Raw genomic sequence first — 17,559 nt, forward strand, 5'->3', positions numbered from 1 at the left:
GAATACAACATGGAAATTTCCATTTTGTGCCAAACAGCCACATCCCAGCATTTTAAGTACTTCGTCATCTCAAGACTATTTTCATAAAGCAAGATATTGTGTTGAGAGTCTCTACCTGATGATCTAAAACATTCTGTTCACCCGAATACACAACCCCCCGGCTGTGGCAGCAGGGTGAGGCTGGCTGTGCGTTCAGGAGAGCGGCCTCTTTGTTATGTCCTGTTCAGTCAGGTAATAGTTCAGGTATCCTCCCAGAGCGCCAACAGCCACAGCTGTCATGTGACTGGAGCAGCCATCTGAGACGAGAGAGGAGAGCGATGGGGATGAAAAAAAAAGAATTAGCGAAAATACTCAAACGCTTCATGTAAAAAGCTGCCAACACCAAAACAACAGTTGTTAAAGGCTCCAGTACAGTCATGTCAACATGGAGCAGATGTTTCCAACTTCTTGTGAAGTCCATGACTCAAAGAACTGAGGCTGTTTTGAAAGCAGAGGAACTTCCTAATAAAGTGCATGTTGGTGTAGTTTGGAAAGGACCTAGTTAACAGGCCCTCTCAGGGCACCCTCAGGTCCTTTATGAGTTTGTTCTGTTCCTTTACTGCTGCAGTATCCAGGTCCCACCCACACATGTACTTGACCAGTCACAAGTAACCAAATCTTCAACTTTAATGGGAGATGCATGTCTTTTTAGATCAATCAGTCTCTCAACGAACATCACACAAACTCAAACTGACCTGGAAGTATCTTCTCCCTCCTCTTCACTCTCCTGTGGGGCTGCAGCTGTTCCAGCAGCTCGTCTCCAATGATCTGAGACATGATGCTCTCTGAGGAAACAGGAGAGAAAATCAACTGTCTTGCATGGGGCATCTAAAATAAATGCTAAATATGAATTACTAATACTACTAATATTAATAGTAGACAAATGCTTGGACTTCTTTATGTATAAATACACATGACACTAACTATACACCAACTAAAGAAACAGATTAGGCAGAAAAGACTCAGAACCACTGGGCTAATATTGATAACTGTACCTTAGTGTAAACCAGACTGTATGAAAATGCCATGAGAACGCTGAGCTGCTAAATCCAGATGAAATGATGTTCTGATTGATCTGGTTCGTGGGTATTAAAATGTTTTTGTCGAAAACCAAATCAAATCACACCTTGTTGCTTTTTAAATAAAATAACTAAATTGAAGATGAAACTAAAATAAAAGTTTAGTAAATGAAATAACTGCAGTTAATTAAACAAATTAAAAGAAAATAAAAATAATTAATTAGATAATTCAAATTTATAAAAAGAAAAATCTAAACAAAATAGAATTTCCCTTTGAAATTGCAGTGTGAACACTGAGTTGCTGAATCCATTAAAAATGTCTAAAGTCTTAGTTCTGATTGATTTGGTTCTGAATTCCAAAACTGATCAGAGCAGATCAAAATACAGTGGTGATATCACTGCCTGATAAATATATATTTTTGAATGAGTTAGACAATTTAAGATAAAAAACAATGAAATGTAATTAAGTCACAGCGGTGTTAAAGGATCAGGGATACGCAGCCGTGTACATCAGTGCGTGGAGTGTCAGGTTCAGCCACAGCAAACTCTAGGATCCATTCACAGACCATGTTGTAATGGAAGTGATGGAAAGTGTCTTCTGAACCATCCAACAGTGAAGGGTCTGAGGAGCTCGCACCTTTGGTACCTCATTACTAAATCAATCAATGTGATCATAACTTATTTCAATCTAGAATTACCACCCTATGGTTGTATTTTCAGTCTACTTTTTTTTTTTCATAGGCCACTGTGACCTTTGCACTTTGACCATCAAAATCTAATCATTCAATCCATGAGTCTAAGTGTGCAGATATTACATTCACTAGGCAAAACATTTGTTTTGAGAGGTCGCAGTGACACAAACACTCACTGTCTCTCCCGAAGCAGCCAACTTCCTCGTCCTGCAGCCTGAGGATGTGCTGCAGCCAATCAGCTTTGTAGAAGTCGGAGAAACCAGCCAATCCACATATCAGGACTGCCGACAGAGAAGAGAGGGACTGAAGTTCAGACACCAACAAATCCATTTTTTAAAACGGTTTCTGCTGAATCTCCAATTGTAATTCAACAATTTCTTAGCTTCAGATCGAAACTGAGAATATGTTTTGTTCTCAAAACAACAAGGTTCTGCCAATGTGTGAGATCGAGTCATATGACAACAGTGCAGATTTCTGTGTTTAAAGAATTTGAACATGCGCTTCAGTATATCAGAGAAACAAAGATCAAAGCAGATCTCTGCACAAATAAAGTTGGTGAAGCTTCAATTATCCCTGCAAAAAACAAGTAATACACCACAAACCACTGCAAAATCGAAATGAAAACATTGGACATTTTATTATTGATCAAAGAATGTGTAAAAATGTCTGACATAGTTCTATATCTGATTAACACTTTCACACCTTGGTAGGTCCGGACCTTCTGACCTCTCAGTTTAGTCCAAACCAAAATAACATGTGGGGAAGGTGCCTCAGACCACGGTCCAGACCAACTCAGTCTGAGTTTAGTCCGACCAAAATAGATGGTCCCAGATCAGACTGAACCATGGTTGGGACGGTTTACAGTGTTAAAAAACACTCTTTTGGATAGATCGGACCAACTGCAGGAAGTTGAGACAGCATTAAACAATAGAAGAAGAAAACCAAGCATCTTGTAGTCTTCACCTCCAATTAGAGCTCCACTAGCTTCTGATTAGTGTTGGTGTTTATTGTTAATGTGTAAAGTGGACGCAGGTCAGGGGGGGAGTGAGGAGAGAGGAAGGTAGTGCAAACCTGACAGTTAGTGAATGCACGCATTGAGGTAAGTACTAACTGTATTAACCAACATAAACAAGATTAGATTAGATTCGTTCAAATAAAATTAGATTAGATTAGATCGAACTTTATTGATCTCTTTTTTTTTTTAAAAGATGAAGTCAGTTAAAGTTGAATGTTGGTTTTGATACATTTCCAGTTAATTGCCCAGCCTATACCTCCAATAATATGATGTTTGAAAAACAAGCACGTTAATTTGGTGCATTGGAACTTGTATGGAGTACTGCACCTGAAGTTCATGATGCGGGTCATAAAACCATTATGATATGAAGGTAGTAACCAAATTAATGAAATGAACTGATAGATTAGTTTCCTTCATTCAAACAGAAAGACTACTACCTGCCTTACATCAGACACACCCCTGTCTACAAACCAATCAGCATGGAGTATCTAGCTCACATACAGTAAGTGATGATGACAGGACGTACAAATGTCATACAACATTCTTTAGTCTGCTCCCTAAATTACAATGTCAAACCCAAACTAACCAGATCGAATGGAAACAATGCAACAAAGACATAAATAAATTGGTTGCTTTTTTGGAAGACAGTGATTTAAATAGCGTGAGTGTCTCACTCACTGTTTTCGATGAAGATGTCGACCGTCTGTTCGGTCAGACCATCTTGGATGATGTCCTGGTTGGTCTTCATCATGTTGGAGCAGAAGATCTTCTGGTAGTTTTTCTCAGTCATGTTGGCTCTAGTCGGTCGTGTGTCGCCTTTCAGCAGGTTAGTGCAGCCTCTCTGAGGAGGAAACACACTGATCAGAATCTAACCTGGATCCCCACATAAAGTCTGTAGAGTCGAGGTTATAAGCACAGCAACGATTCTGCTTATTTATTGAGGACTCATTTTTAGCTTTATCTATTCTGACCAGGTTCTTTGAAATTAACTTGGTATATTAAACACTTTGTACACAGGAAATATCAAAATCTAAAAAGCGAATTGCCTCGAAAAGTTAAGAAATGCTCCTGTTTTCAGAGGATATTCTATATTTTTCTAAACCAGTCTGTCTCCAGTCTAAATCCATTGGCTCCCGCTGACAATGTTAATCTTTAAAAACCATGCATATAGTTTCATTTTAAAATACTCGAATTTGTTAAAACAGCAGCTCACTGCAGTCATTACCATATGTAACAGGTGGGCACCCCTGTATGATTCACATTAAAAGTGCCAGGTTTTGTACACAGAATAATTTTAATCAGTCACATTATTTTTGGGGTATGTTCCAAATATATATATTCCTTCATTTATTTATTCATGTTCTTAATTTGTGATCTTTCTATGTCATGGTTGACAAGAGATCACAACAGTTTATTTACTGATTGAACAAGGATGCCAATAGAACAGGGGGAGAGGGGGGGATTATTTAGGGACACCGGCAGTAGCACTCTCTCTCTCTCCTGCCCGTCCAGAGTACAGCAGTGTGTGTGTTCGAATTAGTTTTCTCTTGTTTCTTGGTTTTCTTTTTTCGGTACTTGGTTAAAGGGGCAATGTACTATATTGTTGACGGGTACTGTGAAATCTTGGTATAATAACTTAAATATTTGTGAGTTATTGGCCACATAAATAAGATAACTTTTGTATGTTCATGGCATAATATGATATGCAGTGATAATCCTCTTGTGAGTCTTACTGTGTGCAGCTTTTATTTGGTTCTTAACTTTCCTCTACTGTGTGTTAATTGGGTCCTAAGCCTTTAAGCCCTTTTTTGTTTAGATTGCTATTTATGTCAAGAGAGTTGTCAGTACCCAATACATTTCTAACCTTGCTACTGCATAGCTTAAATATGCAGTTGCACTCTACATTTGTAGTGGACTATTTCCAGCAGGGAATTAGGTGAGGAAAACAGCATGGTGTGTGTGAGACTCAAAAAATGAGCAATGCTTTCCTAAATGTTTACAGTGATTTAATAGTTTGCGATGATGTTACTTCTCACCATTTTTCCGATCATGAAGTAGAGCAGCTGGTGGGACAGGGAGTAATGCGGACAACCAAAATGAGTCATGGTGTCCCGACACGGCTTGGTGACGATACATGGCGTCCCGTTCATCTTCCTGCTCGGAGAGATAACCGTGACTTAGACAGGTGAGTTTCCTCACAACACTGTAACATATGTACCTATTCATCCATCTACTAATTCCACAGATCTGTCCTTCTGTCTGTCTGTATGTGGAACGCATCTCTAGAGAACTGTTCATCTGCTTGACTTGGCTTGTGCATTGCTCAGAGCCCATGGAAGTGTAGTGGCAATTTTGCCTTGATTTGGACACATGATGCCTTCAGTGTTAAACACAGCAATGTTTACAGTTAGTATCAGGACTGAGTTGAACATGTCTTCTTGTATGTCCTCAGATAACCTGCAGCATTGGTTGGCAACTGGTGACCCCCAGGCCAAAATCATTGCTAGCTCATTTCAATAATGATTATTTTTGAGACACAGACATTCACAGTTGCAGGTTTTGCGAGTGCTGATGTCCGTCATGGCAACTGCATTCATGGAATCGCTACCTCTCTAGCATTTTGTCTGCAATATTAAAAGCTCAACCTTCATTTTGATGCTAAAGTGCTTTATATCTACCTGAATCACAGAGCTTTTATTTTGAAAAGTTGTGAACTTGGGTCGGAAGATTGAGTCGGTTGTTTATTAGACCTCTGGAACAACTGAGATTCAATTATGAAAAATAATCAAATCAGCTATATCAATATTTAAAATGTATATATAAGCAAATACGTGAACAGTAATCAAGCATATTCAGTTCCATTTTATGAAAATTACTGCAAAGGAAAATAAAAAACTGGTTGATCATAAACACACAACAGCCTCATTAGTGGTAAACAAGGTAGGATGTTTTCTAACTTCACTAGACTGTCTAGACTAACTAGACTGTTTACAAAAAGCTCTGCACACAACGTCCAGCATGGACACAATTAAAAAGTGACAGTATATTGTAGAACTTTAGGAGGGGGACTCACTAATGACGAGGAATAATTCTGTAGAAGCTCTGGAGCATCAACACAGGACAAACAAACAGACGTGTTTAGAACAGGCACTGCACTAGTTTATTTAATCAACTCAAGCTACAGTGTGTTGTTCTCTCTGTTGGAGTGTGTTCATACCAGGTTCCCAGCAGCAGGGTCAGACATTTGTCACTGAGCTGCTCATCATAACACTCAGTGGTCATGGTGGAGGGATAGACCAGGCTGGGATCTGTGGAGCTCCACTCCTGAGGAATCAACCAGAAACTCCACGACAGCAAGGGCTCAAACTCTGCACAACATACACAAGTCATTGTTCCCAGAGTCTTATAGTCCCAGAGTCTTATAGTCCAAGAGTCCTATGTTCCCAATGTTCCCAACATCTCATGTTCCCAACTTTTTATGTTCCTGAGTCATATATTCATCCCAGGGTGCTACGTTTTAAGATTCCTATGTTCCCGAAGTACTATAGAGTCAAATGTTATTGGCAATTTGGTGTTCAGTATATTGCCCAAGGACACTTCGGCATGTGGACTACGGAAGACTGGGATCATACCACTGACCTTCTTTGTAACCTTGTAACTTCATAACTACCTACTTTGCACTACAATCAACCACAACCACCTCCTCTTGCACTATTTTGTATAGTTTTTACCGCCCTGTAAACATGCTTATTTTATTGTTATATTTTATTTCTTTTTTTACTAAATGCACCTTTCAGTGGTAGCTGCTGTAATTTCGCCATGCTTCAATGTGTGATGACATTAAAGGCATTCTATTCTATTCGATTCTGGTACGAAGAGCGCTCTAACCCCTGAGTTCTATGTTTCCAAAGTCATATGCTGCCACAGTCCTGTGCCCCATAGTCACATGTTTCTACAATCCTATGTTCCCAAGGTCTTATTATCAGAGTCAGATTTTTTCCGGAGTCATATGTTCCCAGTAACAGCACAGAGCCCACCAAACATATACAAGTGCAAAGTAAAAGAAATTGATTTTTATAAATAACTTTCCACTTTGAGGTATTTTCATGTAAGACATTTGAGTAAATTTACTTCAAACATGAGTTTACTGGGAAGTTTCTTCCATTGCAGCTGGCATCATACCACAAGGACTTCTGGGTAGATAAAGTCTTTCTGCGGCTGTAAAGGTCTCACCTCTGTAGTACTTGGGGTCGTTCTGCTGCAGGGCAGCGACAGCTTTTTCAAAGCTTCGGTCGAGACGTTTGACCAGTGCTACGGTGGAGGTTCTCTGACCCCAGCTGACCAGGTCAGTGTGAGGCCATGTCCGAACAGCTTCCTTCAGCTCAGCTGAGAAACAAAACAGACGAAAAGAATCAGGAGCATAACATATCTTTTTGTGCTTTGGTCTCTTGGTTCATGGGAAATTATGTTTCTGACGTTTAATGGACAAAATAATTGATTGATGAAAACATAATCAGCAGATTAAATTGGTAATGAAAAGAATTGTTAGTTGCAGCCAATATTTGAGTGTTTGGTAAGTTTGGTGAGTTTTTCTAATGACGTACTACAATTTCAAAAACCTATCATTGTTTATTAAAGATGCCGTAACAATGCAGACTTGGCGGCTTTGAGGCGTCTCTTTAATGAACTTAAGTGTTAGAAAACTGTCATAATGGAGGAGGTTTTCCCAAAACCTGGATACCCAAATTTAGTTATTAATAGCCAATATCTGATCCATAAAGCATTAATAAGCATTCATAAAGACATTATTTATATTTCAAAGTATTTGGAATGGTGTCTTTATGGGAACTTAAAGTTAAAACTGTTGCAGTTTTGTACAATAAATACATGTTTAACTGTTTCCTGTCTCACACTAAAGTGATTGAAAGTGATGCGCATGTAATACATAATTAAACCAACTATAGATTTTTTTTTTTTAAATGGGTAATGATTTTAAGATTTCCTCATCAAACCTTGTGACAAAGAAATGCAATTGAGGCTTTGTATCTTAGTTTAACCATGTATTTACACCTATGAGTATAAAGAAAACCAAATATTTAGAACTTGAATTAAGAAAAAAACATTTTAAAAATGTAAGATTAAACACAAAAAAGTTTGCATTTCGCAGATATTGATACTGGTATCTCTGGGAGAGGCTGAAATCATCTACTTTTACTACTCTACTCATACTCTTACTGTAAAACATATTTGCAGATATAAATGTTGGAGAGACAAAAATAATTCAACAGTCCATGATGGGTGGGACCTCTTCCATGTATGTTCCAAGTATCGACTGTCATCTAATCATCATGCAAAGGTTGTAACTTGATTACATGATGAATTTGGCTGTTTTTTTAGTTCCTTTAGTAACTAAGAGTAAATGCACTAAGATTTGAGGCCGTCCAGTCTCTCCTGAGTATTCCCACCGTGGCCAGTCTGTGGCTATGATCTAAAAAGACTGAAATCATTGTCCCACTTTAACTGAGCCCACTCGTGACAAACCCGCAGAGAGCTGCGGATGTTTCTGTAAGAACAAGGTCAGTCTCTCAGAGGTGAGTCGTCCCACAGCTGCAGTGTGATCCTACCCTGCAGCATGAGGAACCCGACCACTCCGTCCAGGTTGATGTGTTCATGCTGCCGCTCCAGGAAGGATGCTCCTCTGGAGAGGCTGCTCAGGACGTCATCGATCACCTCCGCCCGCGACCCGCACACTGCGGCGAACAGAAGCAGCACCGCGGCCGGCTGGAGCCTCGCTGCCCGCATGGTGTGTCCTCTCTCCCGGATAATTCCAGTCTGAGGCTCCGGGACAGACCCAGAGAGAGAGAGAGAGAGAGAGAGAGGGAGGTAGAGGATGAGTTGGGGGAGGAACCATGACGTCAGAGGGGCTGTTATTACGAAATCCAAATTTAAGATGATTTCAATTAGAAAATTGTCTGTATTTATTTCTGTTGCTGTTCTCTACATTTTGCTGACTTTCTAGATAATTTAGTTAATTGTAACTTCTGAGATTTTACATTCAAAGACATCAATTAAACCTTTAAAAGACCATCTCACACGTTTGTGGTGTTTTGCACTTGTACAAATAAATCAAGTTATAGCCAGAGAGATGTATGCTTTGCTTCACTTCAACTTTATTGTTTTCCCTTTTCTTGAAGGAATGACCTCTTATGTAACTGACAAAACGTCCTGTCATAGAGACAAAGGAATCAAACTAATTAAACCATCATGTGCAATTTTTAACTGCAAAACTAAATCACTTATAATACAGTTCAAAGTAACTATTGCAATATGAGTGGAAACATGAACTCCAGTTTGATTTGCTTCTGTAACTATTATCAATACATGTCCTCAGAACATAATGAAGTCATATAACAGTATCAGTATGTTATGTATCATTCTGACCTGGGCCTGGTCCTGGTGGATTAGGAACCACATTCTTTGGCACCATTATCCCATCGTCGTCAAAAAATGTTTGCACTGGTAAAACTGTATTTTACTGAGAGCTTTCTGCAGAGAGGGTCAACACAGAGTCACAGGGATCTCAGAATGTTGACAGAGAGCGGTTAGTGCAAGCATCCCTTATAGGAGAAGTACGCCATATACCAGATCCGACTGGTTCTGCATAGGTGTAGTCTGAGACAGGAGCTGAGAAACAGGACACCACCCTGTTTAGTTTTCCCTTGTAGGTAGAACAGACAGTCATGTGAAGTGCACACAATGTTACACAAGATTAAAGGCCACTAAAGACAAGAATGTATGAAGTGTACTTTGAAAGTGAAAACATCTTTGCTCATGACAGGAAACTTTTCTTTAGCTGTGGGAGCACATCCTGCATCACAGAGCTCATCCCTGTTTCCTCTCTCCTCACTCCTCACTCCTCACTCCTCTCTCCTCACTCCTCTCTCCTCTCTCCTCACTCCTCTCTCCTCACTCCTCTCTCCTCTCTCTTCACTCCTCTCTCCTCTCTCCTCACTCCTCACTCCTCTCTCCTCTCTCCTCTCTCTTCACTCCTCTCTCCTCTCTCCTCACTCCTCACTCCTCACTCCTCTCACCTCACTCCTCACTCCTCTCTCCTCACTCCTCACTCCTCTCTCCTCACTCCTCTCTCCTCTCTCCTCACTCCTCTCTCCTCACTCCTCTCTCCTCTCTCCTCTCTCTTCACTCCTCTCTCCTCTCTCCTCACTCCTCACTCCTCTCTCCTCTCTCCTCGCTCCTCTCTCCTCTCTCTTCACTCCTCTCTCCTCTCTCCTCTCTCCTCACTCCTCACTCCTCACTCCTCACTCCTCTCACCTCACTCCTCTCTCCTCACTCCTCTCTCCTCACTCCTCACTCCTCTCACCTCACTCCTCTCTCCTCACTCATCTCTCCTCACTCCTCTCTCCTCACTCCTCTCTTTTCACTCCTCTCTCCTCACTCCTCTCTCCTCACTCCTCTCTTTTCACTCCTCTCTCCTCACTCCTCACTCCTCTCTCCTCTCTCCTCTCTCCTCGCTCCTCGCTCCTCTCTCCTCTCTCTTCACTCCTCTCTCCTCGCTCCTCTCTCCTCTCTCTTCACTCCTCTCTCCTCACTCCTCACTCCTCTCTTTTCACTCCTCTCTCCTCACTCCTCTCTCCTCTCTCCTCGCTCCTCTCTCCTCTCTCTTCACTCCTCTCTCCTCTCTCCTCACTCCTCTCTCTTCACTCCTCTCTCCTCTCTCCTCTCTCCTCTCTCCTCTCTCCTCTCTCTCCTCTCTCCTCACTCATCTCTCCTCTCTCTCCTCTCTCCTCTCTCTCCTCTCTCCTCACTCCTCACTCCTCTCTCCTCTCTCCTCTCTCCTCACTCCTCTCTCCTCTCTCCTCTCTCCTCTCTCCTCTCTCCTCTCTCACCTCCTTCACACACAGCTTCATGACGCACTCACAGCTCAAGTCTACGGGCCCTTTAAATCTCAAGCCCCTCCCCTTTCCCTGGGACACGTCATCACGTGTTCCAAACAAACATGGCGTCGCCCTGCACCGGCTCGTCTGGTCTGACGCTCTTTGCGCTGGTTGCGGGACTATTTGCGGTGTTTTGTGTGACAAGGCCGGACGTGTCACCTTCGCTCGTGTGTCTCGTGGTGGTAGCCGCGTTGGTGTCGCTGTGGCTGCGGGGTTTGCGGCAGCGGGACGCCGGGAGCGAGCGGCGGGTGTGTGCGCTGGTGCTCGGGGACATAGGTCGCAGCCCCCGTATGCAGTATCATACCCTGTCCCTGAGCAGACATGGATATGATGTGACGTTTGTCGGGTTTTCAGGTGAGAGTCCAACACACACACACACACACACACACACACACACACACACACACACACACACACACACACACACACACACACACACACACACAGATAGTGTCAGTCAGTTTATCTCTGTTGGTTAAAACACACTGATCCTGATCCAGTTGAAGTCGTTTCTAAAGATCTGAGATCCATTTGATCATCAACATCTTATCACAGCGTAGATCTCATACAAAGACCCACAACTTAATTGGTTTAATTGAGCTCAACCAAATGAAAACATACACTGATTCTAAAAGTCAGATAAATGCTGCTGTAACAAGAAGAGCTGCGAAAACAACTGTCACTGTTGTGACAATGTTGAACATTGACAATAAAGGATTCTGACTCTGACTTGAATAAGTATGAATATCTAAAGCATGTCAGGGTGGACATAAGTGTTTAGGCAATCGAGAACAACTGCAACATATCTTGATGAGGTCAAATAAACTTTAATGCTTGAGGCTTCGAAGAAAGAAAAGGGAACTAACTTATAAAAATCTGAACACTCTGTGATAATCCCTTGATAAAACATTAATTCAGATACCGATTAAAACAATTTTTGTGAGACAGCTTACAAACTAGATACTGACTCATCCTGATTTTTGTGACAGATATTAGAGAGTAAAAAATGTGGCCATAAATTTATTTAAAAAATTGTTAATAATTTCTAAGATGTTGTTATCAAACCTTTATGTAGTCGAGGCTGATATTTTACAGTTTAACCTGAAACTTGATACAAATGACAACAAAGAAAAAGACTAAAAACATCCCTTATCAGTTGACGTGTAAAATGAATGATGCTTTCTCTGACATTGTTTCATTTCAGACTCTAAACCTCACCAGGACGTCCTGAGAGAGGAGAAAATCAGGATAGTCCCCATAGCAGAGGTGAATGGTGTTCGAGGTAAGTGTTTCCACATCAGCGGGGATTAGTTTGTTTTTTGAACATCTGTTTTCAGTTGATTTATTCTTTTGCGTTGTTCCTATATTTGCTTTGTTCTTTCAGTGGGACCAAAGCTCCTCACGTATGTGACGAAGGTGATTGTTCAGTGTCTGCAACTTTTCTCTGTGCTGCTGAGGATGGAACTGCAATCTCACATTCTCCTGCAGGTTTGTTTCATTCTAAAAAAACCTGTTTCTGCAGATTAATGAACCTGCAGCAGATCAGACACTGACGGAAATTATTTCTTCTGTGCAGTTCCCTTCAGATATGCACTGTAAATCATTTGGCACTTTTATTCTCCTGATTGATTAATCAATAGATAATTCATCTAAATCCGAAATGTTTTTTTCTCATTTTTGTGTCTGTGTTTTTAGACACACTAGCACTTAGATATCCTTGCTATTTTTTTAAACATTCGATAAACCATGACAAATTAGTAGATATCAATAGAACTAAATGTTAATATTTAGTTTCAGCACTGTTTCTCATCATCATCACTTCAACTTTAAAGCAACGCTATAGCTGTTTTTAGACCTGTCCTATGGAGGAATTCAAGAGAAATGTGTCTGGTCTTTCACACTTCTCCATTCACACTTGCACAACACAGCTCAGGGTTCCTCTGCTCAGGTGCGTTCACAACAGCAACAAAATTCTCTGCAGGATTCAGACAAGGCGTGGTGCAGCAGGCAGAGGCGGGAGGTAATGCATTATTTCCGCTGTGGAGATGGTGTGATTTTGTTTTCGCCATCAAAGCTGGAGTCGCCTCTCATCAACACAAACTCTCTTGACATCTTCATCTGTGTCTTATATGTGTATAGCACAGCCATTCCATCCATCCTCAGTCCTACTGAGGACATCCTGCTGTGTTCTGACATTCCGACATTATTGTGTTCTCACATACAGCCCCTCCACAGAATGTCCAGAGATTCCCTTGAGTTCAGTGCAGATCTGAAAGCAGCTTCAGTCAGTTCCCCACTTCTCAGAGCAGATCGTACCCTCTCACCAAAGTAACAAGAAGTTAGGGTGAGGAAAGGGAATGAAAGAGGGTCCGTTCTCTCTATTCCAAGTCAGTGAACTAATTTTAATCAAGCCCCTGTTTAAAAGTTGAAGAGTATTCTGCTTATATGAATTTAAAGTAATCCACTCAGTGGGATTCCTTGCCGAAGTTTCTCTGTTATTGCTAATGACTCTGTTTGTATCCCAGAATCCCCCTGGTCTGCCCAGTATCGCAGTGGCCTGGTTAGTGTGTGTCCTTCGCGGCAGCAGATTGATCATCGACTGGCACAACTACGGCTACACCATCATGGCCCTGAGTCACGGACAGAGTCACCCGGTGGTCAGACTGGCAAAGTGGTCAGTACTGCAACAGAACAAATGATGGCGGTGGTTTTCTGAACTTGGTGTAAATAATGCGAGTCAAAGTCGTCTGTAGTGGCTCATGATTTATATCTTGACCATGTGGCGCTCAGGTCTATTTGTTTATCAAACCACAGTAGTTTTACAATCAAATCCTTAAGTTCTTTATTTTGTTTTATCTGTTATTCAGGCCATGTTAATGATTACATACACTCACAATAATAGACATGTACAGAGAGAACACACCAGAGTAACGAATAATGACATAGTTGTGTTAAATTCTAATAATTTACTCACAAAGTCTAGGCCAGAGGAGTTTACTGTGTCCAAGACTGGTTTTCATATCTTCATAAATCTCCGGATGTTGTCATGAAGGATGAAAGACAGTTTCTTTAGGTAGAGAATTCTTAATACATCCCTCTACCAGCCGTCAAGTGCAGCGATGTCCCGAAGCAGCTCATATGTTTAGATGTCATTTGGATGATTATTCTGTTCTCCCAGGTATGAGCACTTCTTCGGCCCTCTGGCCACTCACAACCTGTGTGTTACCAACGCCATGAAGGACGACCTGCAGAAAAACTGGGGCATCAAGTATGATTTATTTTGCACTTAATGCACATTAACACATTCTAACCACGTAGCGACAGTTTAACTTCTCGAGCCTTTTCAGTAATGATTCTGACCATGTCAGAGGTTTTTGACCTTTGCAGAGCGACGACTCTTTATGACAAACCAGCCTCCATCTTCAGAGAGACTCCACTGAAGCTGCAGCACGAGCTCTTCATGAGACTGGCCAACACTTATCCTCAGTTTCAGCACACGGGGTGAGTGGGTCAACAACACAAATGAACATGTCACGGTTACTGTGAGACACTCAACATATAATAAATGTATTTATATAATTATAAAGCCACAGAGTGCAGCCATGTTATTGTTGACGTCATTTAGTGCAAACAAGGTACGAACAAGCTGCTACAGAGTAATTATTGTACGTGATGTTGTTTTTCTGAGTGTGGGTCATCTGCAGTAAAACATGTTGACTGACCTGTTGTGTTTTTTCAGTTCTGAGGATGTGGAGTCGGAGGCGGAGAGGTCGATCTTCTCAGTCCGTGATCTCACTGATGACTCTGTGACCTTGAGGAAGGAGCGGCCGGCTCTGCTTGTCAGCAGCACCAGCTGGACAGGTCAGAGGAAGAGGTCATAAACCAGCACGGCTCCTCAGGTCCTCCTGTTCTAACCGCTCCATCAGTTTCTGCTGAGGATCTAAGAGCAGCTGAACGAGATGAAATCTTTTAACTTAAACTTACAACCTGCCTCCTAAGCCGGACTCAGGATTAATGTTTAGACTATAGACATTGTGCCTACCCTAGGTACTCTCATTTTATTGTTGTTAATTTAAAATCACTTTATTTTATATATTCCTTTTTAAGCATTCTTCTTTATTAACCTAACCATGACTGTAAATAGAGATGGGTGACAAGACGGCCCTGGTGGCTGGCTGCAGTATAGGTCATAAACCCACCTCCTGCATGTTAGCAGATGGGGCATGGACCAAACTTAAATAATGTTTTCTCAAAGATGGTTTCTGTCACTATAGGTAGTTTCTATCACACTCATCTTTGTTCCAGTGTTCATGTTTCTCATAAGTTTGGTTTTAATGAGTTATTTGAAGCTATTTAAACAGGCAGAGATGTGAAGCACTTAATACTGCTCTAATCCGTATGACACTAGGTCACTTTGAGTGAACGAATGAATTTAATTCTGTCTGTATTTAGTCAAAGATCAAAGACATTATTTCTTTCCACAGAGGATGAAGACTTCTCCGTCCTGCTGAAGGCTCTTAAAGGTATGACTGGATTTAAACTGATGCTCTTACACATGGAGCCTGAAATGCGTCACAGCGTGTTTCATCACAGAAACACTTGTCTCTACAGAGTACGAAGGGTTCATTAAAGACGGAGCTTCGTTACCATCCTTAGTCTGTGCGATCACAGGTGAGCTGCCCGGGCCGCCTCACTATCCATCACTGATGTCAGAGTGGTTTGGTTTTATTCATGTGTGTGTGTGTGTGTGTTTGTGCAGGTAAAGGTCCTCAGAAAGAACACTACAGGAAGCTGATTGACTCTCTCCATTTAGAGCATGTGAAGATCTGCACTCCCTGGCTGGAGGCAGAAGATTATCCTGTTTTATTAGGTAAGATTAAAACAAGCAGTTTGTGTTCAGCACCTCTCAGACACACACGTTTATCTGACGATTTAAGACCCATTGTTAAATACATTAAAATATAATGAATGAAAATATATATAGGTCTTAAATGTAATTCATTGTGGTTAAATGTGACCTGTTTAAACCTGCAGAAACTCTGAGGACACATTTAACTGTAGTTTTTATTGATATTTCATAAATAATCCTATAGAACAAACCAACTGTTTTGGTTGTTACGCCTCCTTCAGTCCATCCATTCTCTCAGTTTTCACTAACTAATTCTGTTTGTGTTCTCCTTAGTCTTGTTCGCTATTTGGTTCAGAATAACATCCATTTCTCCCACTTTCCTTCCAGCTGTGTTTCTTGCAGTCATGGACGATGTGTTAGTTTTTCCATGGAGTAAATTTCCCCTACAGTCTCTGTCCACTTTTTCACACAGTATTCGGGAAAAGTTACTTTATATGTTTTTAACATATATACACAGATTCCTCAAAATGAAATAAATCAGTTTTGTGACATGAAAAAGGGAAGTATCACTACTTTAGCCTGGTCAGTCACACTCTGTTCTCTCCAGGTTCAGCGGACCTGGGCGTTTGTCTCCACAAGTCGTCCAGCGGTCTGGATCTGCCCATGAAGGTGGTGGACATGTTCGGCTGCTGTCTGCCCGTCTGCGCCATCCAATTCAACTGGTGAGCACTTCACAGGGAGAACGGTGCTTTTGATGGATAAACGTACGAGTACAAAGACGTTAGAGCGAATGGCTGCAGACGTGAGCTCACCTGATGATGATGATGATGATGATGATGATGATGATGATGATGATTTTCTCACACTTTGTTTTAACTAATGATTGTTGGATTGTGTTGTTTGGTTCAATTATGGCCCATTATCAGCTGCCACAGCGTGTCCATTAGTATTTCACCTTTTGTGTGCGTCTGTCCATGCATGTCAGTGCTAACTCAGCTGTTCTCCTCAGTTTACATGAGCTGGTCAAAGACAAGGAGAACGGACTCATCTTCACTGACTCGCAGGAGCTCGCTGAGCAGCTCAAGGTGAGAAATAGATGTTTCAAAGTTTTTGTAATCACTGAAATACAAAGATTCAGCTCCCATCTCCCTCCCTAAGAGTTTGAGCTTCTTTTAAATGAGCAATGTTTGTCTGTCTTGTTTTTTGTCAGTCTCTCCTGTCAGAGTTTCCCAGTTCAGAAGGCAGACTGGGTTCGTTCAGGAGGAACCTCCGCACCAACAGAGGGCAGCGCTGGGAGGACAACTGGGACCAGAACGTCCTGCCTCTAATCACTGCACATAGATAAACATCAGGTTTCCTTTTTTAAATGACCAACAATTAAAAAATATTTTTCAATGAAAACAAAAGGAGCCATTGCTCCATTTGATCAGGACCAAAGCCACCTCTTTTGATCAAACTAAATTAAACCACCTTTCACACCTTTTATTTTGGTTCAGACTAAACTGAAAGGTCTGAAGGTCCAGACCAAACAATGTAGGTTTGAAAGTGGCCTTAAAACTTTTTTCCTGCTTCAGAGAACTTGAATGTATAAAAGAAAATTTGATGATGTACTTTTGTAAATAAAATCTTTATGGCACTACATGAATGTCATCTGTACAGTTTGATCATTTCTATGGACGAGAATCTGCTGTAAGGAAACATGAGGCTGACGGGTCCTGTGATCACATGATGGCGGATTCAAAATTCAGAACACAGAGTCCTGCTAAAGTTACTGTTTCTCATGAGAATAAAAAATCAGTCAGTTCATTCAACACTTTAAACTCTAATTTAGTCATCAGAGGAAAACTAAGACTGACTTTACTGCTTCAGGTCTTTGACCCTGAAGTTACCTGATGTCTGTAAAAATAAAACCTCTTAACGAGGTGATTGACACTTGTTGTTGAATAACGACACCAGCCAGACTTTATGCATCACAAGCCATTTATTCACTGAA

General features: G+C 41.2%; 2 protein-coding genes across 2 annotated transcripts; one reads left to right on the plus strand and one right to left on the minus strand.

Annotated features, from left to right (window-relative positions):
• Positions 1–53: 53 nt before the first annotated feature.
• c5h16orf89 (chromosome 5 C16orf89 homolog) lies at positions 54–8,617 on the minus strand. Its single transcript, XM_020094806.2, has 8 exons — positions 8,390–8,617; positions 6,999–7,151; positions 5,983–6,133; positions 4,802–4,919; positions 3,444–3,606; positions 1,927–2,031; positions 735–824; positions 54–296 (listed from the first exon to the last, which is right to left on the minus strand). The coding sequence occupies exons 1-8, from the start codon at positions 8,565–8,567 to the stop codon at positions 193–195; spliced, it is 1,062 nt and encodes a 353-aa protein (XP_019950365.1). The 5' UTR covers positions 8,568–8,617; the 3' UTR covers positions 54–192.
• Positions 8,618–10,738: 2,121 nt separating this feature from the next.
• alg1 (ALG1 chitobiosyldiphosphodolichol beta-mannosyltransferase) lies at positions 10,739–17,207 on the plus strand. Its single transcript, XM_020094609.2, has 13 exons — positions 10,739–11,071; positions 11,922–11,999; positions 12,102–12,205; positions 13,243–13,391; positions 13,896–13,985; positions 14,105–14,218; positions 14,457–14,578; positions 15,202–15,240; positions 15,329–15,388; positions 15,477–15,587; positions 16,174–16,288; positions 16,576–16,651; positions 16,777–17,207. The coding sequence occupies exons 1-13, from the start codon at positions 10,780–10,782 to the stop codon at positions 16,909–16,911; spliced, it is 1,485 nt and encodes a 494-aa protein (XP_019950168.2). The 5' UTR covers positions 10,739–10,779; the 3' UTR covers positions 16,912–17,207.
• Positions 17,208–17,559: the final 352 nt, after the last annotated feature.

Source organism: Paralichthys olivaceus, chromosome 5, assembly GCF_024713975.1.
Source record: "Paralichthys olivaceus isolate ysfri-2021 chromosome 5, ASM2471397v2, whole genome shotgun sequence".
NCBI lineage: Eukaryota > Metazoa > Chordata > Actinopteri > Pleuronectiformes > Paralichthyidae > Paralichthys > Paralichthys olivaceus.

Coding starts and splice junctions, on each gene's coding strand:
- c5h16orf89 (XM_020094806.2), bottom strand. CDS start 8,567: ATGCGGGCAGCGAGGCTCCAGCCGGCCGCGGTGCTGCTTCTGTTCGCC. Junction 7,152..8,389: donor CGGGTTCCTCATGCTGCAGG/GTAGGATCACAC, acceptor TTTGTTTCTCAG/CTGAGCTGAAGGAAGCTGTT. Junction 297..734: donor GAGGGAGAAGATACTTCCAG/GTCAGTTTGAGT, acceptor CTCTCGTCTCAG/ATGGCTGCTCCAGTCACATG.
- alg1 (XM_020094609.2), top strand. CDS start 10,780: ATGGCGTCGCCCTGCACCGGCTCGTCTGGTCTGACGCTCTTTGCGCTG. Junction 14,579..15,201: donor CAGCAGCACCAGCTGGACAG/GTCAGAGGAAGA, acceptor TTCTTTCCACAG/AGGATGAAGACTTCTCCGTC. Junction 15,241..15,328: donor CCTGCTGAAGGCTCTTAAAG/GTATGACTGGAT, acceptor TTGTCTCTACAG/AGTACGAAGGGTTCATTAAA.